The 25,637-nt window shown below is 55.7% G+C and overlaps 2 protein-coding genes across 3 annotated transcripts in view; both read right to left on the reverse strand.

Moving 5' to 3' along the window:
- LOC122392044 (protein FAM135A-like) overlaps positions 1 to 22,667 on the reverse strand; it is a 36,727-nt gene extending 14,060 nt beyond the window's left edge. Inside the window, exons 1-15 of the mRNA XM_043386531.1 lie at positions 22,547 to 22,667; positions 21,882 to 21,968; positions 17,749 to 17,980; positions 17,354 to 17,499; positions 13,628 to 13,732; positions 8,658 to 8,757; positions 7,359 to 7,556; positions 4,016 to 4,171; positions 3,686 to 3,814; positions 3,326 to 3,461; positions 2,666 to 3,027; positions 2,454 to 2,593; positions 1,494 to 2,234; positions 1,032 to 1,169; positions 531 to 806 (exon numbers count right to left, since the gene is read on the reverse strand). Coding sequence (XP_043242466.1) covers positions 531 to 806; positions 1,032 to 1,169; positions 1,494 to 2,234; positions 2,454 to 2,593; positions 2,666 to 3,027; positions 3,326 to 3,461; positions 3,686 to 3,814; positions 4,016 to 4,171; positions 7,359 to 7,556; positions 8,658 to 8,757; positions 13,628 to 13,732; positions 17,354 to 17,499; positions 17,749 to 17,980; positions 21,882 to 21,958 — 2,936 coding nt within the window. The 5' untranslated portion in view covers positions 21,959 to 21,968; positions 22,547 to 22,667. The remainder of the gene's footprint in view (positions 1 to 530; positions 807 to 1,031; positions 1,170 to 1,493; positions 2,235 to 2,453; positions 2,594 to 2,665; positions 3,028 to 3,325; positions 3,462 to 3,685; positions 3,815 to 4,015; positions 4,172 to 7,358; positions 7,557 to 8,657; positions 8,758 to 13,627; positions 13,733 to 17,353; positions 17,500 to 17,748; positions 17,981 to 21,881; positions 21,969 to 22,546) is intronic.
- A 465-nt stretch (positions 22,668 to 23,132) lies between these two features.
- Positions 23,133 to 25,637, reverse strand: part of LOC122392073 (WAS/WASL-interacting protein family member 3-like) — a 33,354-nt gene continuing 30,849 nt past the window's right edge. For both annotated transcript variants that reach the window (XM_043386572.1, XM_043386573.1), the window contains 2 exons: positions 24,587 to 24,744; positions 23,133 to 23,882 (listed from right to left, as the gene is read on the reverse strand). In XM_043386572.1, coding sequence (XP_043242507.1) covers positions 23,691 to 23,882; positions 24,587 to 24,744 — 350 coding nt within the window. In that variant the 3' untranslated portion in view covers positions 23,133 to 23,690. The remainder of the gene's footprint in view (positions 23,883 to 24,586; positions 24,745 to 25,637) is intronic.

The following is a 25,637-nucleotide window of genomic DNA, read 5'->3' on the forward strand; positions in this document are numbered from 1 at the left end:
AATCACAAGGACAGTTGTCTGTCTGAAACACATATGGACGCTGAACGAGTTTTTAAAAAGATTGCTATTAGTGACTTGATCCGCCCGTTCAAACATGTGAGAGTTCCCGATTGAAAAGTTCAAAACACTCCTCCTAAGTGCCGGACAGAGAGAGCTTACTTTAAAACACAAGCGTTGAGCTGGAAGAGAAGTGCCTGTGTAATGTGTGCAGAACGGAGCGCGAACCGAGCGGTACTTCACCGCGAGTTTTACTTTACCAAAGTTATAAACTGCCAAGTTTCTCGTCACAAAAGCTTTGAAGCAGACTAATATGCCTGAAATAAGTGCCAGTAGTTTCAAACATAATTTAAATACAAACGACAACAAATTATCATCAGCGTCCGCCAGAAACCGCATGATGTCGAACATGATGCCCATCATCTGACATCAGTGATATTGCGAATTCAGCCTATTGCAGCTGTCTTTAAACAGATCGATTCTGTCCGCCCGAACTCAATGCTGACCGCCAGTCCCGGCGGACGGCCACTCACCTGTATAACACGCCGGGAAACCTGCCCTTGAGCTGGTCCTTGAACTGCTCCTTGGCCGTGATGAAGTGGAAGGTGCGCTCGCCGACGGCGGCCACCAGGCGCTGGCGGAGCGCTGCGTCGCCACCGTCGAGGGCAGAGTAGCAGTCGCAGGACACCTCTCGGCCGTCGCGGCCCTCTCGGGAGGTGCGCGGGTCACCGCGGCCAGCCGGCTGACCGGGCGGAGGTCGCGCCGGCCCGGCCACAGAGGATCGCCCCGCGCCGACTGGCGGCAGGCCGCTGGAAGGGAGCGGCGCTATGGTCACTGGCGGCGGTCGACCCCTGTCTCTCACTAGTCGCCGGTGGTCGAGGGTAGCCGGTGTCCCTGTCTCTCCGTCCCTGTCCTCACTAACCGTCCGTCCCGTACTCCCCCTGTCCCTCACTAATCACGGAGGGTCTAGGCTGGTCGTCACACCGCTCGTGATCTGAGGCTGTCCCCGTCCCCGTACCCCTCCCCTGACTAACCGCCGGAGGTCGAGACTGGTGGTCACACTGCTCGTCGTCTCCGGCTCGTCCTCGTCCTCCAGCCGCGTGCCGAAGCCGTCGCTGAACATCTCCAGCACGGTACAGGCCGACGGCGGCTGCTCAGAGCTCACCCGGTACCTGCGCCCGGTGCGGGGAACGACAGGGGACGCCACACGTTAGTTCCTGTACATACAACCACTGACGATTGGCAGCCAGTACAGGCATAATGAATAATCAGCAGTTTCGGGTGCATTTAAATATGAAATACATGCCACTGAATAATGACACTGAATCATTCACAGTTATATTGAATCATGGTTGAAAATCATTAAATTTGTGAAAATAGGGATTTAAAAAATCACCCTAAAAAGACACAGCTAACTAGCATACCCACAAGAACATCTTCAGACAAGGAACAAAAATAGGCCTAGTAGGATTTCGGTACCAAGCGCAGCGGCTGACCTGTCCTCTGCCTCCTGGACGCTGCGCCGCTTCTTCCTCGATTCTTTCCGGGCCATCAGACTGCCGATGGACTGCGCTCCGCTAAGCATGCGCAGACTGAGCCGCTTCTGCTTGCCGGCGCAGCTGGCGGTGTCTATATCAGAGAGGCTCCCGTAGACTGAATCTCCCTCGAACTCCCCGCTGGATCGGGCAGACTGAGAGCCGCCGCGGTTCGATTTGGGTCGGAACTGCAGGCTGGCGCTCTTGGAGAGCGACTCGGCGCCGGTGCTGCCGGCTGGCGGCGGGTCCCGGAACTGTCTGGGCGGAAGGACGGAGGCGGGCGGCCGGCCCAGTCGCGCCAGGCGCGCCTTGAGTCCAGTGCCGCGCGGCGGCCGGCCGGCGCCGTTGGTGAGCGGCGGCCGCGGCGGCGGGGCGCGGGAGGACGACTCGGAGCACGGCGCCGCCAGCGTGTCGGTGGCCTCCGACTCCGAGCCGCTCAGCGTCAGCGCCGTGTCCGTGGCGTCGGCGGCCGGCCGCGGGACGCTCTCCTCGGCCGGCGCCGTGTCGCCGTCGGCCGAGCTGCCGCTGGAGCTGGGCTCCGACAGCTGGGAGCTGACCGCCGCGTCCGTGTCGGTCGGCTCGGTCAGCTCGGCCGGGTCCGGCCCGCCGCCGGCTTCCGGTGTCCACCGTTTGGCCACGATCCGTCCGCGCTGCACCTGGAGCAGCGCCGAGCCGGCCGCGCCGAACAGGCCCACCTCCAGACTGGTGAGCGCCGGCGCCGCCAGATCCGGCAGCGAGCCGCGCGCCCGGCGCCGGCCGGCCGCCGCGCGCGTCGCCTCCGGGATGCTCAGACTGCTGTGTGAGTGCCGCAGTGAGGCGTCATCGGCGGCTGGCCGGGACGAGGCCCGCGCCGAGCCGGTGCTGCCGGCGCGCGGTCGGACCACCAGCGAGGTATCCGATTCACTGCAGACAGTCACTGACGACTCGGGCGACACGGCGCCGCCGGCCGGCCGCGGCTGCCGCTGGCCCACCGGCAGGCGCAGCTCCAGCCGTATGCTGTTCTTCAGTTTCTCCTTGAGGAAGTGTTTGGGCTCGGGCGAGGCCACGCCCACGGTGGCGGCCTCGTCCCCGGCCGGAGGCGGCGCGCGGCGCGGCGGCGGAGGCGGAGGCGGCGCCGCGCAGCCGCCCGTCACCGGCGGCCGCCTGGTGGGCTCGGAGGGCGGCCGCGGCGGCGAGCTGGTCGAGGTGGCCGCCTCCGCCGCCGGCCTGCGCGCCGCCCTGCCGTCGCCGGCCGGACGGTCGCCTTTGCGCGCCTCGTCCACTCTGGGCAGCGGCGGCGGCGGCGTCCCCGGCTCGTCGAGCGTCAGTCCGTTCAGACTGACGAATCGAGCGGCGTCGGCTACGGCCGGGCTGGCGGCGCCCGTCGGCGGCACCCTCTGCAGCACCTCGATCGACTGGCCGCGCTGCGATGAGCGCGGCTCGGCGGCCGGCAGCGTGGAGGCCGTGCGCAGCTCCTCCACCAGGGCAGCGGTGATGGCGCGCGGGTCGTTCGCAACTGGCGGCACAAGGAAATAAAACAATTCAACACAGGTAGCAGAGGAGAGACAGCCAATTCAGACTGACGACACCAAAATATCACGGCTGATCCCACAATCAAAGGAGCAATGCATTGAAAAAAGTGCAATGATATCCTACTAGAATGGTGAAATTCGTTCCACTCTTTCCCGCGTCATTTTTTTTCCTGTCCTTAAATGCACTCCCACACACCCCATCATTCTACCCATTCCGCAGCCGGAGCTGTGACGACGCGGGAGCGTGGAACATCCCCCCACTGCCCCTCCCCCACTGCCCACCTTGTGTGGTGCGGCCGACCTGCCTGCGACGGCGCACAAACTCGGACACGTGCTGGTACTGGTCCTCGTAGATGACCGGCGTGCTGGCCGGGTCGCCGTCCAGCTCGGCGCACTCGACAGGCAGGGGTGGCAGGCTCTGTGGACCCACGCAGAACACTGTCAGACATAGGGAGACAAGGAGATCCAAGGAGGCAGGGTTACAAGGGATAGCATACTACAAGGGAGACAAAATAGATGGAGGGAATCGACTACAAGGGCACAACTCACTTTTGGAGTACCCGACCAATCTGCAGGCTGCAAGTACTGAATACCAACTGATATGCAGGCATGAGCTACATACCTACTGAGTCGCTGACTGACCTGTAAGTAGGGGGACCGTCGCACAGCCTCCGTCACTGCCATGTACCGCTGCGGAGCGTTGTCGAAACACCCGGTGGCTGCCGACCGCGGGTTGTCCATGGTGAAAAACGCCTCAGCGAACCGCTTCACCTGTCGGAGGCGGAGAGGACAATCAACTGTCCGGCAGGGCACTCAGCTGTCCGTCAGGACACTCAACTGGCGGCGGGGACACTCAATTCCCGTCAAATTCCGCGCGCGCCACCTACCCTGAGCGTGTGGTGCTGGCGCGCCGGTGAGCGGCGCACCTGCTCGGTACGTCAGTATCCGTCAGTATGTCAGTACGCCACCTACCCTGAGCGTGTGGTGCTGTCGCGCCAGTGAGCGGCGCACCTGCTCGCGCCGACAGGCCAGCTCCATGAACTGCTGCCAGAGGAGGATCAGCTCGGCACACAGCTGGGCGATGTCGCTGTTGGCCACGGCCATCAGGTCCTCCTCGCCGCCGGCCGACTGCGGGAGACGTCAGACACGAGTCAGGGAGCGGCGGGAAGGAGAGGCACCGCCGGACCCGGCGGCACTGAGCGACTTAGCGGTATCATCACAGGGTAAATAGGTTCATACAGGAATATTTGTTAGCGACATCGCGTTTTTTAATGTCGTTGCCAAGACGAGAAGCAGCCCGGACAATAAGAAAGGTGAAATTTGGTAGACCACCCGTCCAAACGGGCAACCAAATATAGTCTCTAAAGCGGGCGAAATACTTGAAGTTGAGATGCAAAGTGTCTTCAAATAAGCAGAAGAATGAAGACCCTTCTCAATTATTGAAAGTATATATGTATATGCATTGACCACGAACGTACCAGTGACAAGACTACCAAAGAAACCAGTAAATGGAATAGTTGAAAAGTGAGATTAAAAATGGGTCATGTTTCTTTCAGCAAAATCAGCTACGCTGTACAGTGCATAACGCACACACATTCAAAACCAAATAGTGAGCGTTTCTTCAAACTGCAGGCATTGTACAAAGGTACAGTGCACAATTGTAAACAAAATCATACAACGCTGAAAAAGTCAGTCACGTAAATAATAATAAAATGTAAATCAGGGAGGATAAAATAATCAATCAAGAAAATGCACTGCGCTCGCTCGAGCAATCTCACTAAGCTGTCTGATACCGAGCTAAAAATGAGCACAGTGCACGAGACGTGAGTCCATGCGGAGAGGCGTGCCCTGCAGCTCGGGTCGCCGGCGCCGCAGCGGGCCTCCAGCAGCTGAAGCGAGCCGGGCAGATCCGTGCAGCTGCGACCAACTTCAGCAGGGTGGACGTGAGAGACGAATGAAAACCGAACAAACCAAAACTGACGGCCCCGTCTACAGCGATACAGGATGTCCCGGGTGCGAGCGAAAGCGGCTACCAGCTCCCGCTCTGTTGTCTGAGCGTAGCGGGGCAGCGCAGGCGGAACGGAGCGAGTCCGGAGTCGTGACGGATGCTCTCGACTCTGGCATAACACGCGCGGACCACGGACACACAGACAGACAGACATACACAGAGTACAGGGACAGGTGGAGAGTTACCCTGGATCGGCGCCCGTCGCCGCGGCCGCGGCTGCCCGCCGAGCACTGCCTCCCGCGGCCGAACATACGGTGGCAGCAGTCCTACCGACACACGCACACACGGACCCCGCACACACTCAGAGGGGCGCCGGGACACCGGTACACGGCCCGAGCGGCCGGCCGGACACCCCCGTACCGCCACATCACACCAGCGTCAGCCAGCCAGCACCGGAACGGAACAAACGGAAACCGCCAGGTACACGACTAGAACTGAAATCGCCAGGTAAATGAATAGAACTGAAACAATACTGGAAATCCGTTGAGTTGAGAAAAAATCTGTTTCCACCTAAAAAAAAAAGCGCAACGGCTGGTATGCACCATGGGAAAAAGGATTGTTGGCTCCTGATAGTGACAGAGAAGATCAATATTGTCAGCGAAATGCTATACGGTATATACTGTGCAGTTAATGTGTATGCCGCTTTCATAAAGAATTATAAAAAAAATAATAAGAAGAAACAGGGCCAAAAATAACCAGTGTATAATTGAGTAGGGGAGAGTGGGGCAAAGCGGCCACCCGGGGCAAAGCGGCCACCCATCGTTTTAGCCCTTCATAACTGGCGTCAGTTCCAATTTATGGTTTCCAATGATACTTCTCTTCGCGGTCGTTCGAATGAGCCAGACCGGGGTTTTAGGCCCATCACCATTGTTCTGTGAAACACGGAAAAGCATTTCTTGCCAGGTTACCAACTATGTTTACAATTTTTAAATGTTATGTTTTTCCATAACCGTTTGGGATTTTTATAAGCGTTCTTGTCCATGCATTGCATGGTTATCGTACATGTATTCTACCAATTTTAATGTTTTTTACCCCACTAATAGCTAAGCTGGAATATTTTTGTATCGGATGGTATGCGCGGGGCAAAGTGGCCGGGGCAAAGTGGCCACCCCCCAATTGGTCATAAGTTGTTTCCATCTGGATAAAAAACATTATTTATATTCAAATGTGTCGTCATGCATTCATCTTTGCCACTTTTCAGTTGTATGAGTTACCAAATAATGCAATTAAATGTATTTTTTCATAAAAATCATTTCTTTGTTTACCTACAGGTGGAAGATGATAAAGTAAACATCCATCCTCGCTTAACCTTGTCACCATCAAATACCCTAGTCGTACACAAGGCAACTATTTTGTTTCTCATATCGGGACTTGAGAAGACGCCGGTGGCCGCTTTGCCCCAGGGTATGGGGCAAAGTGGCCAATATGCATAGGTTTAAAGTTTTGTCAATATCTTTCATATGTGAAACCCTTTGGAAATAAAACGCAGTTGAAATAAAAGGCAACTTAATAGGGATCACATTGGTATAGAAAGAATCTTTCCAAGTTTAAAAATCAAGCGTTGGCATCGTGAGAAGCGTTAGGGTGGCCGCTTTGCCCCACTCTCCCCTATTCCACAAAAAAAGTCTGCTGTATAACGAACAACACATGATGATGATAATCGCAGACCGCCCCGCCACCTACCCTCTTCCAGAACAGCATCATTAAAGAGCATACCTTGCACAACAATCTCTGTTGAAGAACATAGCCAGACACAAAAAAAGATGAAAAAGTCCCAGAGATCGTACCAAAACCGAAAACTCGTTCATGCAACTCACTTTCCATCAGAAACATCGAAAAGCTCTTGACTTGCTTCAGTGCATAGCGGCACACCAGCCCTCTCCTATACCACAGTAGAATAGGAGGTATGTCGAGAAATGTCGAGAAAGGCTCCTGGGCCTCGTTTCATAAAGAGAGTCCGTAACTTACGGCGGTTTTTGGTCTTGTATTGCAAGCGCATGTGAAGCGATGACGATAGTTTGAATCGTTGAATTTATTTATCTTGCAAGCAAGAACAGAAGGGAGAAGGGGAACTAAATTTATCGCTTCACATGCGCTTGCAATACAAGCCCAAAAAACGGCGTAAGTTACGGACTCGCTTTATGAAACGAGACCCTGGAGCCTTTCTCGACATCACAGCGTCCACTCTGTGACGCTGTGATGTCCGCACTAAGAGCGCTGCCTGCCCCTGACGGACCACCACCACATTGTGTTCCCTGTTCCAATTGCCGCCCCCCCCCCGCGCGCTCCCCGCGCCGTCCGTCTCACCTTGGCCGTCTCTGAGAGTTTGTCGAGCCGGTGTCGGCAGTCGGTGGCGGCCGTGGGCAGCCGCTGCCAGGCCGGCATCAGCCGGTTCACCACGGCCAACTGACTCTGCAGTGACTCGTAGCTGGCCAACAGCAGGGAGCACACGGAACGGTGCACCGAACGGGCGTGAGAGAGCCGCGAACTGGGCGAGCAGCCCGCCTGCGCGCACAGACACACCTCAGTGATGGAGTACAAATAAACACACATCCACAGGCGACGGCGCAACCGCAGCGACTGTGCAGAGAAACGACCACAAACAGCGGCACCTCCGGGAGTCTGTCTGTCCGCGTCTGTCTGTCCGTCTGTCCGTCTGTCCGTCTGTCCGTCTGTCCGTCTGTCCGTCTGTCCGTCTGTCCGTCTGTCCGTCTGTCCGTCTGTCCGTCTGTCCGTCTGTCCGTCTGTCCGTCTGTCCGTCTGTCCGTCTGTCCGTCTGTCCGTCTGTCCGTCTGTCCGTCTGTCCGTCTGTCCGTCTGTCCGTCTGTCCGTCTGTCCGTCTGTCCGTCTGTCCGTCTGTCCGTCTGTCCGTCTGTCCGTCTGTCCGTCTGTCCGTCTGTCCGTCTGTCCGTCTGTCCGTCTGTCCGTCTGTCCGTCTGTCCGTCTGTCCGTCTGTCCGTCTGTCCGTCTGTCCGTCTGTCCGTCTGTCCGTCTGTCCGTCTGTCCGTCTGTCCGTCTGTCCGTCTGTCCGTCTGTCCGTCTGTCCGTCTGTCCGTCTGTCCGTCTGTCCGTCTGTCCGTCTGTCCGTCTGTCCGTCTGTCCGTCTGTCCGTCTGTCCGTCTGTCCGTCTGTCCGTCTGTCCGTCTGTCCGTCTGTCCGTCTGTCCGTCTGTCCGTCTGTCCGTCTGTCCGTCTGTCCGTCTGTCCGTCCGTCCGTCCGTCCGTCCGTCCGTCCGTCCGTCCGTCCGTCCGTCCGTCCGTCCGTCCGTCCGTCCGTCCGTCCGTCCGTCCGTCCGTCCGTCCGTCCGTCCGTCCGTCCGTCCGTCCGTCCGTCCGTCCGTCCGTCCGTCCGTCCGTCCGTCCGTCCGTCCGTCCGTCCGTCCGTCCGTCCGTCCGTCCGTCCGTCCGTCCGTCCGTCCGTCCGTCCGTCTGTCTGTCTGTCTGTCTGTCTGTCTGTCTGTCTGTCTGTCTGTCTGTCTGTCTGTCTGTCTGTCCGTCTGTCTGTCTGTCTGTCTGTCTGTCTGTCTGTCTGTCTGTCTGTCTGTCTGTCTGTCTGTCTGTGTCTGTCGGTCTATCCCGCTGTTTCCCTGGCAGCCGCCGCTGTTACCTGCGGCCCGAAGATGACCGTCTCCATGGTAGAGAAGGCTGGCTGGCCGCGGGGTCCCGACGCCTTCGGTGACGAGTACCATGGCTTGGGTCGCGGGGTGCTGCACGCAGGGTCAGAGGTCAGGTCGTCCCCACTGACTTAGGTCAGGCCACTCGCCTATCGAGCCCCGCACCACGTCGACCAGGTGTTTTGACACACCCGTGTGAGCAGCACTGACAAGGCTACAATAAGTTCGCAAAGACCCATAAATAGTAAATACTGACGTAGTTTCAAAATAACATGCACTAGGGAACTCTGCGGATCATATCATCACAACAATTATAATCTCCTATGAACACGGTTAAGATACCAGACATGGGTAGTAGATCTTTATCATAATTGAGCGCCTTATTTGCTGATAGGCAGCACTATTAGTAAAGTAGTCCTGGGCCGCAGACTGCCCCACTCACCAGCTGGGCGTTAGGCCGTTGTTGGGCCTCCTGACAGACGCGAGCGGCGGGCACAGACAGAGAACACAAACATTATACGCGCCAATACATACACCACACACATCAAACAGGATGTCATCCCATTGCTGAACATTGCTAACTATACCTCACTCACTCCTTATCGGAAAGCTGGTAAATACTTGTATAGCAGTCATATTGCATATGGTGCTTTATATGACACGACCCGTCCCTATTACCACGACTGTCTTAAACATGTCTATGGCTGGCAACCAGGCCAAATCAAACATTCTTTCTCCAAAACAGCACCGAATATCCGCTTTATCTACTAATACTATCAGCGTTCGCTGGTCGTATCGATATACACACAGCCTTCACATGAAAATACATCGTCCATCCGCCCTACTGGACCCCCACCATCGATAGGTGCACGATGGGGACTATATAATACATAACTCACCGTCCGTCCACCCACTCGGAACCCCCGCTATCGGTGGGTACTCATTCGATGGCGACTATAAACATTACACAATTTATCGTCCGCCCACCCGGCCGGAGCCCGCCCTGCCCTCGGTAGGTACTCACTCGATGTACGGCTGGTGGACGGCCACCAGTGCCCTGCCCTCGGTAGGTACTCACTCGATGTACGGCTGGTGGACGGCCACCAGTGCCCTGCCCTCGGTAGGTACCTACTCACTCGATGTACGGCTGGTGGACGGCCACCAGTGCCCTGCCCTCGGTAGGTACTCACTCGATGTACGGCTGGTGGACGGCCACCAGTGCCCTGCCCTCGGTAGGTACTCACTCGATGTACGGCTGGTGGACGGCCACCAGTGCCCTGCCCTCGGTACCTACTCACTCGATATACGGCTGGTGGACGGCCACCAGTGCCCTGCCCTCGGTAGGTACCTACTCACTCGATGTACGGCTGGTGGACGGCCACCAGTGCCCTGCCCTCGGTAGGTACTCACTCGATGTACGGCTGGTGGACGGCCACCAGTGCCCTGCCCTCGGTAGGTACTCACTCGATGTACGGCTGGTGGACGGCCACCAGTGCCCTGCCCTCGGTAGGTACTCACTCGATGTACGGCTGGTGGACGGCCACCAGTGCCCTGCCCTCGGTACCTACTCACTCGATATACGGCTGGTGGACGGCCACCAGTGCCCTGCCCTCGGTAGGTACTCACTCAATGTACGGCTGGTGGACGGCCACCAGTGCCCTGCCCTCGGTAGGTACTCACTCGATGTACGGCTGGTGGACGGCCACCAGTGCCCTGCCCTCGGTAGGTACTCACTCAATGTACGGCTGGTGGACGGCCACCAGTGCCCTGCCCTCGGTAGGTACTCACTCGATGTACGGCTGGTGGACGGCCACCAGTGCCCTGCCCTCGGTAGGTACTCACTCGATGTACGGCTGGTGGACGGCCACCAGTGCCCTGCCATCGGTAGGTACTCACTCGATGTACGGCTGGTGGACGGCCACCAGTGCCCTGCCATCGGTAGGTACTCACTCGATGTACGGCTGGTGGACGGCCACCAGTGCCCTGCCCTCGGTAGGTACTCACTCGATGTACGGCTGGTGGACGGCCACCAGTGCCCTGCCATCGGTAGGTACTCACTCGATGTACGGCTGGTGGACGGCCACCAGTGCCCTGCCCTCGGTAGGTACTCACTCGATGTACGGCTGGTGGACGGCCACCAGTGCCCTGCCCTCGGTAGGTACTCACTCGATGTACGGCTGGTGGACGGCCACCAGTGCCCTGCCCTCGGTAGGTACTCACTCGATGTACGGCTGGTGGACGGCCACCAGTGCCCTGCCATCGGTAGGTACTCACTCGATGTACGGCTGGTGGACGGCCACCAGTGCCCTGCCCTCGGTAGGTACTCACTCGATGTACGGCTGGTGGACGGCCACCAGTGCCCTGCCATCGGTAGGTACCTACTCACTCGATGTACGGCTGGTGGACGGCCACCAGTACCCTGCCCTCGGTAGGCACTCACTCGATATACCGCTGGTGGACGGCCACCAGTGCCCTGCCCTCGGTAGGTACTCACTCGATGTACGGCTGGTGGACGGCCACCAGTGCCCTGCCATCGGTAGGTACTCACTCGATGTACGGCTGGTGGACGGCCACCAGTGCCCTGCCCTCGGTAGGTACTCACTCGATGTACGGCTGGTGGACGGCCACCAGTGCCCTGCCCTCGGTAGGTACCTACTCACTCGATGTACGGCTGGTGGACGGCCACCAGTGCCCTGCCATCGGTAGGTACTCACTCGATATACGGCTGGTGGACGGCCACCAGTGCCCTGCCATCGGTAGGTACTCACTCGATGTACGGCTGGTGGACGGCCACCAGTGCCCTGCCCTCGGTAGGTACTCACTCGATGTACGGCTGGTGGACGGCCACCAGTGCCCTGCCATCGGTAGGTACTCACTCGATGTACGGCTGGTGGACGGCCACCAGTGCCCTGCCCTCGGTAGGTACTCACTCGATGTACGGCTGGTGGACGGCCACCAGTGCCCTGCCCTCGGTAGGTACTCACTCGATGTACGGCTGGTGGACGGCCACCAGTGCCCTGCCCTCGGTAGGTACTCACTCGATGTACGGCTGGTGGACGGCCACCAGTGCCCTGCCATCGGTAGGTACTCACTCGATGTACGGCTGGTGGACGGCCACCAGTGCCCTGCCCTCGGTAGGTACTCACTCGATATACGGCTGGTGGACGGCCACCAGTGCCCTGCCCTCGGTAGGTACTCACTCGATGTACGGCTGGTGGACGGCCACCAGTGCCCTGCCCTCGGTAGGTACTCACTCGATGTACGGCTGGTGGACGGCCACCAGTGCCCTGCCCTCGGTAGGTACTCACTCGATGTACGGCTGGTGGACGGCCACCAGTGCCCTGCCCTCGGTAGGTACTCACTCGATGTACGGCTGGTGGACGGCCACCAGTGCCCTGCCATCGGTAGGTACTCACTCGATGTACGGCTGGTGGACGGCCACCAGTGCCCTGCCCTCGGTAGGTACTCACTCGATGTACGGCTGGTGGACGGCCACCAGTGCCCTGCCCTCGGTAGGTACTCACTCGATGTACGGCTGGTGGACGGCCACCAGTGCCCTGCCCTCGGTAGGTACTCACTCGATGTACGGCTGGTGGACGGCCACCAGTGCCCTGCCCTCGGTAGGTACTCACTCGATGTACGGCTGGTGGACGGCCACCAGTGCCCTGCCCTCGGTAGGTACTCACTCGATGTACGGCTGGTGGACGGCCACCAGTGCCCTGCCCTCGGTAGGTACTCACTCGATGTACGGCTGGTGGACGGCCACCAGTGCCCTGCCCTCGGTAGGTACTCACTCGATGTACGGCTGGTGGACGGCCACCAGTGCCCTGCCATCGGTAGGTACTCACTCGATGTACGGCTGGTGGACGGCCACCAGTGCCCTGCCCTCGGTACCTACTCACTCGATGTACGGCTGGTGGACGGCCACCAGTGCCCTGCCATCGGTAGGTACCTACTCACTCGATGTACGGCTGGTGGACGGCCACCAGTACCCTGCCCTCGGTAGGCACTCACTCGATATACGGCTGGTGGACGGCCACCAGTGCCCTGCCATCGGTAGGTACTCACTCAATGTACGGCTGGTGGACGGCCACCAGTGCCCTGCCATCGGTAGGTACTCACTCGATATACGGCTGGTGGACGGCCACCAGTGCCCTGCCCTCGGTAGGTACTCACTCAATATACGGCTGGTGGACGGCCACCAGTGCCCTGCCCTCGGTAGGTACTCACTCAATGTACGGCTGGTGGACGGCCACCAGTGACCTGCTATCGGTAGGTACCAGGGTTGTGCTCGACTCAAAAAAATTTGCCGACTCGACTCAGCATTCAACTTCAGAAAGCCCTGACTCAACTCTGACTCAAACAAGGAGCTGATTTTTTTCCCTTGACTCGACTCATGACTCAAGCGGCTCAATGAAAATATGAGTTGACTCAAACTTGACTCATATAAAAAAGCTGTTGAGCGGGGGGGGGGGGGGTGAAAAAAATTCGGCAGCAAGGCCAGGCCTAAGCTGTTAAGCGAGGGGAGAATGAAAAGCTTATATATTTATGTTTCTAGAAAGGTGAGTCAGCTGACTCATGTTCCTAAATGTTTTTGACTCAACTCAATGTCAAAAGTTATTTTACTGACTCAACTCTGACTCAACTCAACACCTTAATATTTTTGTCCGACTCAACTCTGACTCAACTCAACAGCTCAACATTTTATCCGACTCGACTCAACCCTGACTCATTTGAGTCAGAGTTGAGTCAAATTTCTGACTCGACTCATGAGTCAAGCACAACCCTGGTAGGTACTCACTCAATGTACGGCTGGTGGACGGCCACCAGTGCCCTGCCCTCGGTAGGTACTCACTCGATGTACGGCTGGTGGACGGCCACCAGTGCCCTGCCATCGGTAGGTACTCACTCGATATACGGCTGGTGGACGGCCACCAGTGCCCTGCCATCGGTAGGTACTCACTCGATATACGGCTGGTGGACGGCCACCAGTGCCGCGTGAAACGTCAGGGAGACGGCCGCCAGGTGGAAATAGTCGAACAGTACCGGCAGGTGGTAGTGCAGGCCCCTGGAATCAGAAGACGCAGGTGTCACCGCAACATCAGACGAACGTCCTGAGGATAAGTCGAACAGCAACGATTGTAGTACAGACCCTGCGCGACAAAATGTAGCGACTTTTTATAGACACTTGTCCGAATGGATGAATCAGGATGTCTACTGTCTATGGGCCCGGGTACCCCTCTAACGCACTTGTCCTTGCTTTCCGAGCCATGCACATGCTCTTTGTAAGCACAAGGTCCAACACAACCTCTTTTGTTTTAAGCTCCAAATAAAATCCGATTTGACTAGAACACGTGCCGATGCGGGGCTGTTGTGGTGCGTGCACTGTGCAGTGTACTCTGCCTCCATCTTCATCCACATCTGTATCGGACCTGTGGCCAGCGCAATCCGGAACGAGCCGACAGTGCACTGCCCAGTGAAATGGTGGTAGGTAATACTATATATTACCTACTATACTATATATACTATATATTACTACAATATATACTATATATTACTACAATATATACTATACATTACTACAATATATACTATATATTACTATATATGAGCTATATACTAGACGAAGAGGACCAGCCGGGACCAGCCGCCGTTGCCGGGAGCATGGAGGTTGCCGTCCATAAACAAGCTCGCGGTAGCATGAGGGCATTTGGTCCGCTGCAGCCCGCGCTGCGGAATGTCCGCGCTCAAGGTCGGTGTTTACGTTCACAGAGAGGCCTGCTGGTGGAGCCGTCAGTTGTTGGCCAGGGTCGCCTCAGTCGGGCCGAGTGCAGTGGGCAGAACACCACCTACCAGCGGTCGGTGAAGCGACCATGCAGTGGCCAGACATCAGCGATCGTCGAACAGGGCACAAGCGACCAGTGGTCGGAGGACGAGCGACCAGTGGCCGGAGGACGAGTGACCAGTGGTGAGAGCATCAGTGACCAGTGGTCAGAGCACCAGTGACCAGTAATCGGTGAAGCGGCCGACGGTCGGTGAAGCGGCCGGCGATGTCAGGAGACGGGCCGGCCGTCGGTGCGGCCGGCCCGCTGAGGGACCGGCATGTGGCCAACATGCTGCGAGCCTGTGGCCAGCACATCGGACTGGTGGTCGACCATATCGCAGAAAACGTCTTCGCCAACGATAAACAGTACACGTTCATGAAATGCCAAATGGAGGAACAGACTGAAAGCATTCAGTACTTTTGTCGTCGTCCACTGTTGCACGAACTCCAGAAGCGCTACACCCAGTGTGACTGTTCTCCATTCGGGCGACTGCTGGTGACGAGTGTGGCCACATCGGGCAGTTCTGCCGAAAGGCTCTACCAGCCACCGCGACCGCCGGTACATCAGACGCCCTCCGACGCAGATAGGATGATCGAGCTGGGCCCGGTGCAGTGGGCGTTCCCTGCCGACACAGCGGACAGCCCGGCGCACGGCGGAGACTGGCCCGGCACCGGCCCGGCACCGCGGCTGCACATCACCGACACAGAGAACCCCGGCTTCGTGCTGCTGCTGCAGGAGAAACGTGCCAGCTGTCGGCACTCGGAGCGGTTGGCCTTCCGGGCGGAGCACGTTACCCAGCTGCTGACCGACTACCTGCGATTGACCGCTGGTGAAGCGGTCACACGGCGCGCTATAAACGGCCCGGCCTGTTCCTACTCAACCGCTTCAGACACGGCGTTCCAAGTGACTGAGTACGACGACGTGCCGTGCCTGCGGATTCCCGTGTGGTGGTTCTCTGATGAGTTTTTCACGCGACAAAGGCGTTACGGCTGGCCGCCGCAGGCCGTGCTGGATGACATCCGCCAGTTCGGTCTGCACCTGGTGCCGGTGGGTGCTCCCGGGAGTCGCTCGCAGCAGATCGAGTGGCGGCTGTCCTTCTCTCGAGCAGAGCTGGTCGTCGTCTCTGTTATGACGGACATCCAGAGGTTCGTCGTCATAGCATTCAAGGTGTGCAAAGCAGCACTAGGAACGGATGCCAAGGTAATCAAGTCGTACTACGCGAAAACGGCAGCGATGTGGTTATATGAACAGACGCCAGCACATGAGTGGACGAGTGTCACGAGCGGCTTGCGGAGACTGCTGGACTTCCTCGATGAGGCTGTCAGCGAATGCAGCATGCCGTGCTTCTTCTGGAGCCGCATCAACCTCCTGCGGTCCGTCAGTCGCGCCGACAGGAAAGCGATGAAAAGGTCACTGACAACCATCCGCAAACACATGATGAGCTTTTTGACTCAGGATTTCTGTGTATGTGATACGTATCTACATAGGAAAATGACAGAGAGGACCGGGCAAACAACGGAACACCAGGTGCGGCTACACCTAGCCCGCTGGCAAATACTGGTCAAATTACGAGACGGAATAAGAATGCACATATCACTTACCACTGCGAAAGGTCTCAACAGCCTGCTGCCAGTGCTCCTGAGAACTTACACGCCGGACGAAATAAGCGGCCTGTTGGGCAGATTCAAGCACTGGCGCATTGTGCACAATGGCCTGTACCGGGCTCTGAGCGTTGCCCCAGCGGAGGTGGCCGCGCAGGTGCGGCTCTCATTCAGCCCTGACGGTGGCCTCATGTGGGACGCGGCCCCACTGTTGGCCCTCCTCAGCGCAGAGGACATGCGCAGCCTGCTGGGGGACCCGGATGCAGTGCGGCTCTGGCTGCGACGACAGAGCCGGAGGCCGGCAGCCGAGCGGCCTCCTGGCCTTCCAACCGACCTGAGCTCGCCGCGCGACCGCTGCCGCCTGCTGCTCAACATCCCGCAGCTCTGCTGGGTTCTCAGCGAGAGCGTCCGCTGGAGGTGGGATGCATACCAGCGACACGCTGAGCAGCTACCTATGGCTCTGACTAGTTATGAAGCTCCGGCGGAGGTGGCAAGGCAGTCTGTACTGCGGTGTCTGCTGCAGGTGGAGCTCGGGACGCTGGAGGAAGGCCTCCGCACCGAGCTCCGCATGGACCGCTCGACGGCCGCGTCAACGGCCCACAGGGTCCGCGACGCGATGCAGCAGATGTACAGCGACCCCCAGACGATCTTCAGCTACATGAGAAGCCTGCCGGACTCCTGGCGGTTGCGGCACTTGCTGGCCACCTGACTGCTGACGCTGCAGTCGCCCACCAGCGTTCAGAATGATAGGGAGGAACTGTGCAAGCCGCAAATCCACATGAAGCGTCACGTCACGTCGCATGTGGCACTGTATGGGCTCGGTCCACGCCGGGTTAGCTATGTGTGTGGCTGTTTCGCCATTACAGCCGCCAGCCATGTCGTCATAGCGATATATCAGCTGATACCCGATACTTTTGTCATCGGGAAACTGGATGAGAAAAAGGCCTGGGGGAGCTGGTATAACTATACCGAATTGCCAGCGACTAGCGAGGTGATACCGTGCCATACAGCTTCGCTCGAGATGGGATTTGGTGTTCATGTGCGATGCACGCAAAGGGAAGTTGAACAGCAACATTTACATACGCAATGTCATATAAACATGCTGTGATGGATTGTCAATGAATGAATGAATACACTTGCTAGAAAGAATCGCAGTTGTAGGCACCTACTCATTATGCCATGTTTCCATTGCTGCACGACACTCACCCCATCACATTCATTCATTCACCTCTCAGTTTCTCTCAAAGCGCTCGCCTGTCTCACCTGAGCGGCGAGAAGTGCAGTTTCAGCGTGCGGCTGGAGACGAGCTGCATGGCCGTCGTGCTCGTCTGCGGGCTGGTGTCGCTGCTCTCGGAGAAGTGCAGCTCCACCAGCAGCTGCAGGCCGGCCCGCTCCAGGCTCTCCACCAGCTGGCGGACACACAGCCACCGTCAGCTGGTACCGGCGCCGGCAGCGGGCGGCACGGCGGGTCAGCGCCGGCAGCGGGCGGCACGGCGGGTCAGCGCCGGCACGACAGGCGGCACGGCGGGGCAGCGCCGGCACCGGACGGCAAGGTGGGGCAGCGCCGGCACGGCGGGTCAGCGCCGGCCCCGGGTGGTGCGACCAAGATCCGCTCAGTGTTTGGAGAATTAGCACCGACAAAGCACAGGCCTACTAACCTTATTGGCATCGATGACGAGGTGCACCTTGAAGCTGAAGACATCCTCCAGCACCACCTCCTCGTTGCGATAGAGGATCTGGAAGGTCTGACTGACGGCACGCTGTTGATCGGTGCGCGCCGCCGCCACCGCCGTGTGCGCGTGCGCGTTGGGCGACGGCTCTTCGCATGTCACCTCAATCTGGTGGAGGAGCTTGGGAGATACCTGAAGACAGGCCTGGACCTGGTACAGCCTGCCAGCAGCACAAAATGAAAGTGGTCAGACAGAAGCTATCCACGTTATACAGCTACATCAAAATCTACTAACAAGATGACCAATTTCAACATAATCACATGGCCTAAGAAACTGTTTGACAGAATGTCATAGCCTACACATGTTCAATGTAAAAACTGTTAAAGAGAACACTAATCTTCAAGTAAGGTACCTTCCTGAAGCCAAGGGACACTGTCTTACAACTGTCCATGGGCAGGTTCACCAGATCTCTGAGTTCTGACCCTATAATCATCTCAGGAAAAGTTCATGTATGTTTAGCTGACTGCCCGGCCTAGTGGTGAAAAGTTAATAATTCAGAATGGCATGACATCAAGATAATGGCCACATCTTTAAATACAAACTCAAAATTCTATTGTATCATAAAAGCTGCACTAGCTGGTATAACTCTCTATGAAATATCATCCAAATAAACAAACAGGCTCAGGTGGTAAGTTTCAGTCTAGCCTCTAGGTGGCAGTGGATTCAATTACCAAGTGTTTGTTTTGTTGTGACTCATATTACCTTTGGCACACTGCTGCCCATATCTGACCCCGACTGGAAAAAATGCCTCCACTACGCTGAAGTTCTCGGCGGAGGTGATGCGCCGAAATTTCGGCGCAAGGGTTTATGCGCCGAAATTATTTTACCAAGCCATGCTTCATGCGCCGAAAATTTTCAAGGCTTACTGATGGCTGCAGGCTGTAGCCACGCACTTTTCGTCGAGGGGGGGGGGGGGGGCTGGCGTGTGTGTGTGGCTGTCTTCCAGTGACTACTGTCTACAGACGGTTGTTGGCACGGTCGACGGGATCGGGCAGACAATAGACATCAGCAGGCCATGCGGGACCGAGCACCAGCGTTCGCTATCACAAAATCTCCTGACTCACAAACTCACTGGCATGTTCCATAATGTAACCTTTATTTTGTTGCCCGGCTCTGATCAGCAGTAGTGCCCAACCGGTGACTGACGCCTGACGGGGCCTTCAACAGGCGTGGTGCAAGCACGGCCGATGGGATCGGGCAGATACCAGGCCACGCGGGACCAATTGCCAGCGTCCGCTCGCAAACCACACGCCGGAAATACAGGAATCACAACGGTCAATACGCACACGATAGCATACGTTATCTGAACTAGGGAATCCGACAATCCATAACCTCACTCTCGACCGGTGAACTGTTCCCGCCGTGGGAGAGTCACAATCAGGTTCACTGAACATGACTTAAATACCCTGAGACGAACACGAGACAAGATAAGTGATATTTAAGATGTTTAACCCTAGAACGCCTAGGGGGGGCACAGTGATGCAAATGGGGCTCACGAGTGGCCATAAATACCGAAAAGGCCCAAATTTCAAGTTCACCTAATTGAATAAATCGTAATATGGCCAGTCAGGCAAATGTTTGAAGTGTCTGAAAAAACATAACTTTAATGTTTTTGTCAAAACCGGCCTCGTGTATGACTGTCAGAAGTCGTGACATTTTCTATGTCGTAAAATGACTGTCAGATACTCGCAGCTTCAAACGCCGCTAGCGTGCGTCCATTTCATACAAATGACAAAAATTATACATGGCAATGATCCCCAAGGTCTGCTGCTTCTAATGCAGGGTCACAAAAAGCCGTATCTCTTTTGGTTTGGCGTTGATATAACTATTTGTCATCATGTTGCAATCGCAGTTTTTTATTTAAAAATATTTGCTTTCGTTTCACATAGAGCAGTTTGCACAGTGTGTGCCCGTTAGTGCACCATACCATAGCATTCCCTAATCATTTCTGAGCCGCACTGTGAAAGAATGAAGGCGCTAGCACAGGGCTGACCGGCGCTGCTAAAGTTTTCGTCCGTTGCGGTCGGGTGCCGCGGAGCGGTGGGCAGCCCGGGCGGCCGCGCCGCGGGCGGGCGGCCTCAGCGGGGGTTCGTCGGTGCATCCCTCTGCTGTTCCTAAACAAAGTGTCCTATCGCCTCGCGACAAAAACCAATGGATTGCTCTTGACAAGATCTCGCGAGTGAGCATATTACTTTTGACTTAAGGTCAATATTTGACCTACTTATAACAGTTCAAAGTTAAACGTCTGTCGAAATTGCGATCCGCGGTGAAAGCAATCCGCCCCGACCGCGACACCCGACCACGCCGGACAAAAACTTCAATAGCGCCGGTCTGCCCTGTGCTAGCGCCTTAATTCTTTCACAGTGCGACTCAGAAATGGTAAGGGAATGATATGGTATGGTGCACTAACGGGCACACACTGTGTAAACTGCTGTAGGTGAAACGAAAGCAAATATTTCTTAGTAAAAAACTGCGATTATAACATGATGACAAATGATTAGAACACCGCCAAACCAAAAAAGATGCGGCTTTTTGTGACCCGGCATGAGAAGCAGCAGACTTTAGGGATCATTGCCATGCATAATTTTTGTCATTTGTATGAAATGAACGCACGCTAGCGGCGTTTGAAGTTGCGAGTATCTGACAGTCATTTTACGACATAGAAAATGTCACGACTTCTGACAATCATACACGAGGCCGGTTTTGACAAAAACATGCAAACTATGTGAATTCAGATGCGCCAAACATTTCTTTGGTTAGCCATATAGCGATTTACTCGGTTTCGTAAACTTGACTTTTTTGTATTTATGGCCACTCGTGAACCCCATTTGCATCACTGTGGGGGGGGGGGTTGTATCACCCCCCCCCCCTGAGGTTTTTTTCGAAGTGCACGCTAAACGGCTTGTCGTAGCGGGCTGAAATTTTCAATACCCTCTGGGGCAACCTTTGCGCATCTTTTGCCGAAAAAAATTGATCGGGTCATGTCAGGTCACGGAGTTATGACGTCATAAGAGGTACAGCCTCCGGCCGACAGTTACCAAACGTGTGCGCCGAATCCCTAGGTTTTCTGCCGGTGATACCCACATTGTTTGATGGATCATGATGAAACTTCCCATGCATGTTGGGGCAAGCATTGGCTATCGTGTGGTGCAAGAAAATTGACCGGGTCAGGTCAGGTCACGGAGCTATGACGTCACAAGAGGAACAGCGTCCGGTACTATTTTTGAAAAGCGCCCGAACCACTATTTTGCTAATTCTTGTCACCTCAATGGGAATATGCAGCAATATTAGCTTCTATAGGGAGCAAATGGACCTCCCAAATCCAAAAATACAATCAGATTTCAAAAATTTAAATTTTGATTTTTCGAATTTCTGCCGCCGACTGTGACCTTGCCGACTTCCGGCGCTCCCAACGCGCCATTTTTAGAGCTAGGGAAACGAAATACATACCAAACGATAGAGAATTGATCAAGGAACACGATAGTGAAGGTTTCAAGTCGATATCTCCCACCGTTTTGCCGCAATCGCCGCGGAAAGTGGAAAAAGTTTGGTTTTTTCGGAAAATTTGACCTTTGACCGGTCATAAGTAGGTCAAATGTTGACCTAGGACCAAAAAATATACCACCAATCGCGAGATCTCGTTGAGAGCAATCCGTTGGTTTTTTCCGCTAAGCTCTACGACCTTCCGTTCGAAACGCCAGGGGGGGGGGTCGTAACAACCCCCCCCCCCTGGTCGTTCGTGTTATGAGAAATGGCCTGGTCGTGCGAGGGTTAACTCCCGAAGACATTTAATCCTCGCCGGCCGAGGGGGGTTGGTGCCACCCCCCTGACGGTTTTTTTCGCGATTTACGCCGAAGTACGCCGAAAATTTCGGCGCAAGCCGTCGCCTTACGCCGAAGTACGCCGAAAGTTTTCGGCGCAAACGCCCAACTACGCTCGAGTTCTCGACGAAAGCGTGCATTTTTTCCAGTCGGGTATCTGACCTTTCAACACAAGTACATGCCTGCCTGCCATGGCAGGATTAATCAAACTGGTGAGGTAGTGTAACTCCTTTTACTTACCCTCGTTGGAATAGGTCGACATTGAAGAACTTGTGTAGCTCAACTGAGATCTCAACTGTGGCTTGAAGTTCTCCCATGAAATGCGCACTGTAAATAAGGAAGGTAAGAGTTTAGTAGGTATATTACCAGTTACCACCATTGTGTGGAGAATCACTGGAGATTATCGCTTGGGTGAATGCAAAGTAGAATAAAGCTCAGGCTACAATAACAGTCAGATTCCCCGCTTTACTTTTCCTACTTCTGCAGTTTCTGAGATAACCACTCTTAGATAATGAGCATACTTTGATGACATGACTCATGGACCTGGCAAGTGTCAGCTAGCACCCAATTACTCCTTGATGGCACAAAGTGTCAAAAAATTGAGCAAAACTTCATTTTCACCATTACCGAGGTTAGAATCGAGTAAGCAGTTTTGTCCGTGGAAGTTATGCATTGGGCACATTGCAATGCAAGCTCAACAGCATGAAATCACCACTGTTCTAATATCTAGCTCCAAAATCATATGGAAATTATTGGGAAAAATTGGGGAAAATCACGGGTTAAAATAAGTCAAAATTTGATTTTCTCAGGCTGTTTTTGCTCGTTTCACTGGCTAAAAATCATCAACCTAAGGCTAGTTTAAACCGTACATACCAGCCTAAGACAAAACAGCGACAATATCTTACACAGAGCAACGTCGTAGTTGAAACTATTTAAATCTTAATTCCTTGATTTTCATCTAAATTGTTTACTGACTGACAACACAAAGCAGACAGTCCAAAAGCTCCAATCTCCAATTTATTATGCATTTATTTCCGGCCAGAATTGAGCAGAAGTGCGCAGCTTTTGAACCACAACAAAAGCTGCCACCCTGCCACCCTGCCCGTAAATATGGAAGCACATGATGAAGAAATGAAGGAAATTACTTCTGCCAAACGTTTAGTTGCGTTAAGGAAAGTAATCTTGGCGTTTAGGGACTTATTGAAACATAGATACCTACATATAAGGACCATTGCGATAAGTTAATATTCAGGACATCGTTCTGCGGTCACATACGTAACTATCCATGGGATCGTAGAGCGAAAGACACCCTATCGTATCGATAGTGAATGTGTGCAGACTGTCGACAGCCGTACAAAAGAAGGAATATCTCCAGACAAATTGAAGAAGCTAGCTAGACTGTCATGAAGTATACTGGTGAACGCTTAGCATCCTAAAACCGTAAAGGATACCATAATAACCAGTATCTGCTTGCATACAGTAAAACACTCATCATATTGAACAAGTTTATTCTCACTTCAGAGTTCGAACAGAGTCGGAAAAATAATACGCTTTATTAGTCACAGCTATTAAAATAAGTCCCCAACCACAGCGTGATATTATAGTGCGCGGACGCCGTCACCGACACCGCGTTTATCCCTGAGAATTCGAAAGTCTGGGTGCGTCGACGCACGTCCGGCTCTCACAGGGGCGGTAGGTAGTCCCTCTGCCTCATCACTCGCCAGGCGTGCTGCGCCGACAGGGGCAAACACGGCACGGCAACGGTAGTGAGCGCACGCAGCAGATACAAAATATCACAGGACGAACGGGCCGGGCGGCCGCCGACGGCTGCCGCGGCCAGGAACGGCGCTCGCCGGCCCACCACTCTGCCGGGGGCTGCGGGGAGCTCACCGGCTGACCACTCTGCCGGGAGCGGCGCGGCGCTCACAGACACACCACTCTGCCGAGAGCGGGGACCTCTCGCCGGTCCACCTCTCGGCCGGCGGCGGGCAGCTGGCGCGCGGCGCCGAACCGGGGCGGACGGCCGCTAGGTGTCGCCGCGGACGGCCGCTAGGTGTCGCCTCGGCCGCGCTGCGCCGGCGCCGACGGCGGGCTGCGCGGCGACAGGGACACACAGGCGTCTCCGACAGCCAGCTGATGGCAGGCCAGGCTGTACTGCTGCAGACTGCGGCGCGGACTGCACGACGCCCAGCCGCGGTGGAACACGAAGAACGGGTGCTCCAGCTGAGCCTCCACCGTCACCTGCGCGGCACACAGTGAAAAGTCAGCGTCAAACGACCGCGGGCCGACGGCCCACACAGCACTACAGCGAGGCACGGCAGTCCGGGCAGACAGCCGACTACGGAGGACTGCGGCACACAGAGCATTACACACAGCGTCTAACACGTCAAACACGGGTGCGACCCCGCGGGCGGACGGCCCACACCTGCCACTCCAGGGAGACAAGGCGGGCAAACAACACCGCGCTACACTCAGTCTGATGTTCAAATGGCTAAACAGACGTTCATTATGAAGCCATTACTTCATTACTTGACATGCCACAACTCCTGCTATGATACCTATCAGAACGGAAATCATGGGCACGGGTATCAGCAACGCCTTAACCGTCTACCCCGACATGATAACACCGGGCTTCGATATCAGCCCCAGCCACCACGCGTCTGCTGCCTGGCTGTTACTCCCTCGCAGTCACTTTTCTCCACCAATGGACGCCACCTTCACCTATTTCATCCGCAACAGTTTCATCCCCATTGGGCGCTCACTGCCAACCTTTCCGCCTCACACCGTAATTCGCCCACGGTGCACTCGTTCGTCTACCCTATCACTAAACAAACACCCACCAGCTATGTACCCTGTCCAACCATCCTCTCCGCCTCATAACCTGCCCTGTGATCGCTCGCCACTTCCCCAGTCCACCAAGTAACCCCTGGTCGCTCGACACCCACCTCCGTGCCGCTGGGACCGACGGCGAAGGCGATGTGTGCGGTGGCCCCGAGCTGGTCGATTCGCTTCACGACGCTGCGGTCCAGTCGCAGCTCGGCACACCGGTCCGCCGACGACTCAAAGTCTTCGGTGCGCAGCTCCTCCACCCGCTTCAGCCGGCCTGGCAACAGGGGGAAGCAAACAGTGGTCAGACGACGTTCAGTGGTCAGAGGGTGGTCAAGGGTCGGTCAGTGGTCAGAGGGTGGTCAGAGTCGGTCAGTGTCAGTGGTCAGTCAGAAAACGATCATACGGTGGACGAAGAACAGTCGGTGGACGTTAAATCGTTAGGGGAAGGACGGTCAGTGATGGGAAGATGGACAGTGATTCAGGCCATGCCCCATCGAGAGCTGTGTGGGACGGACTATATGAGACCATTCACACTGGCAGATCGGTCAGTTCAAGCACAAACAGATAAGATACGCGAGTCCCAGGACAGGAACAGAAACGCAGCGCGTAATCGGCGCACAGCACCGGTCAAACAGTGTTCGGACGGAGGGAATCGCAGGGGAGAGACGCTCAGAAACAGGCGGCGCAGGAAGCCTGCAAAAGCGCCAGGGCAGATTGCTGACCGGGAGAGCTTCAGAGCTTGTGAAATAAAAAAACACGGAAGAAAATATTTGCGGATGGAGGGATGCTGCAAAATGTTAAAAATAATTAAGTGAATCTCTAGAGCCGGAAGTAGTGCAGCTCAAGAATCACCTATAAATCTACTGCCAGTGCCAACCAGCTGCAAAAATAGCAGGTTGACATTCGTCTCGAGCAGATCTATTTCGGTTGGAAATGAATTGCCGTAAACTGTCCTCTTTGGTTTGCTGAGAGGCCCTTCTCGGAAGGAGGCTGAGCCAATCTTAGATAGGACATCGGCTTTTGGAGCGCGGCAATGATTACAATTTACAAGATAGCATTAGCGATACTTAGGGATTATTCGCCATAAGAACAGACCATTCACGGGTCAGAAAAAAACGTTATTTCGGTACATTTGAGGGTCTATGGACGTGGCATCCGTTGTTCTCC

This window comes from Amphibalanus amphitrite, unplaced genomic scaffold (genome assembly GCF_019059575.1).
Source record: "Amphibalanus amphitrite isolate SeventyFive unplaced genomic scaffold, NRLGWU_Aamphi_draft 000467F_arrow, whole genome shotgun sequence".
Classification (NCBI taxonomy): Eukaryota; Metazoa; Arthropoda; class Thecostraca; order Balanomorpha; family Balanidae; genus Amphibalanus; species Amphibalanus amphitrite.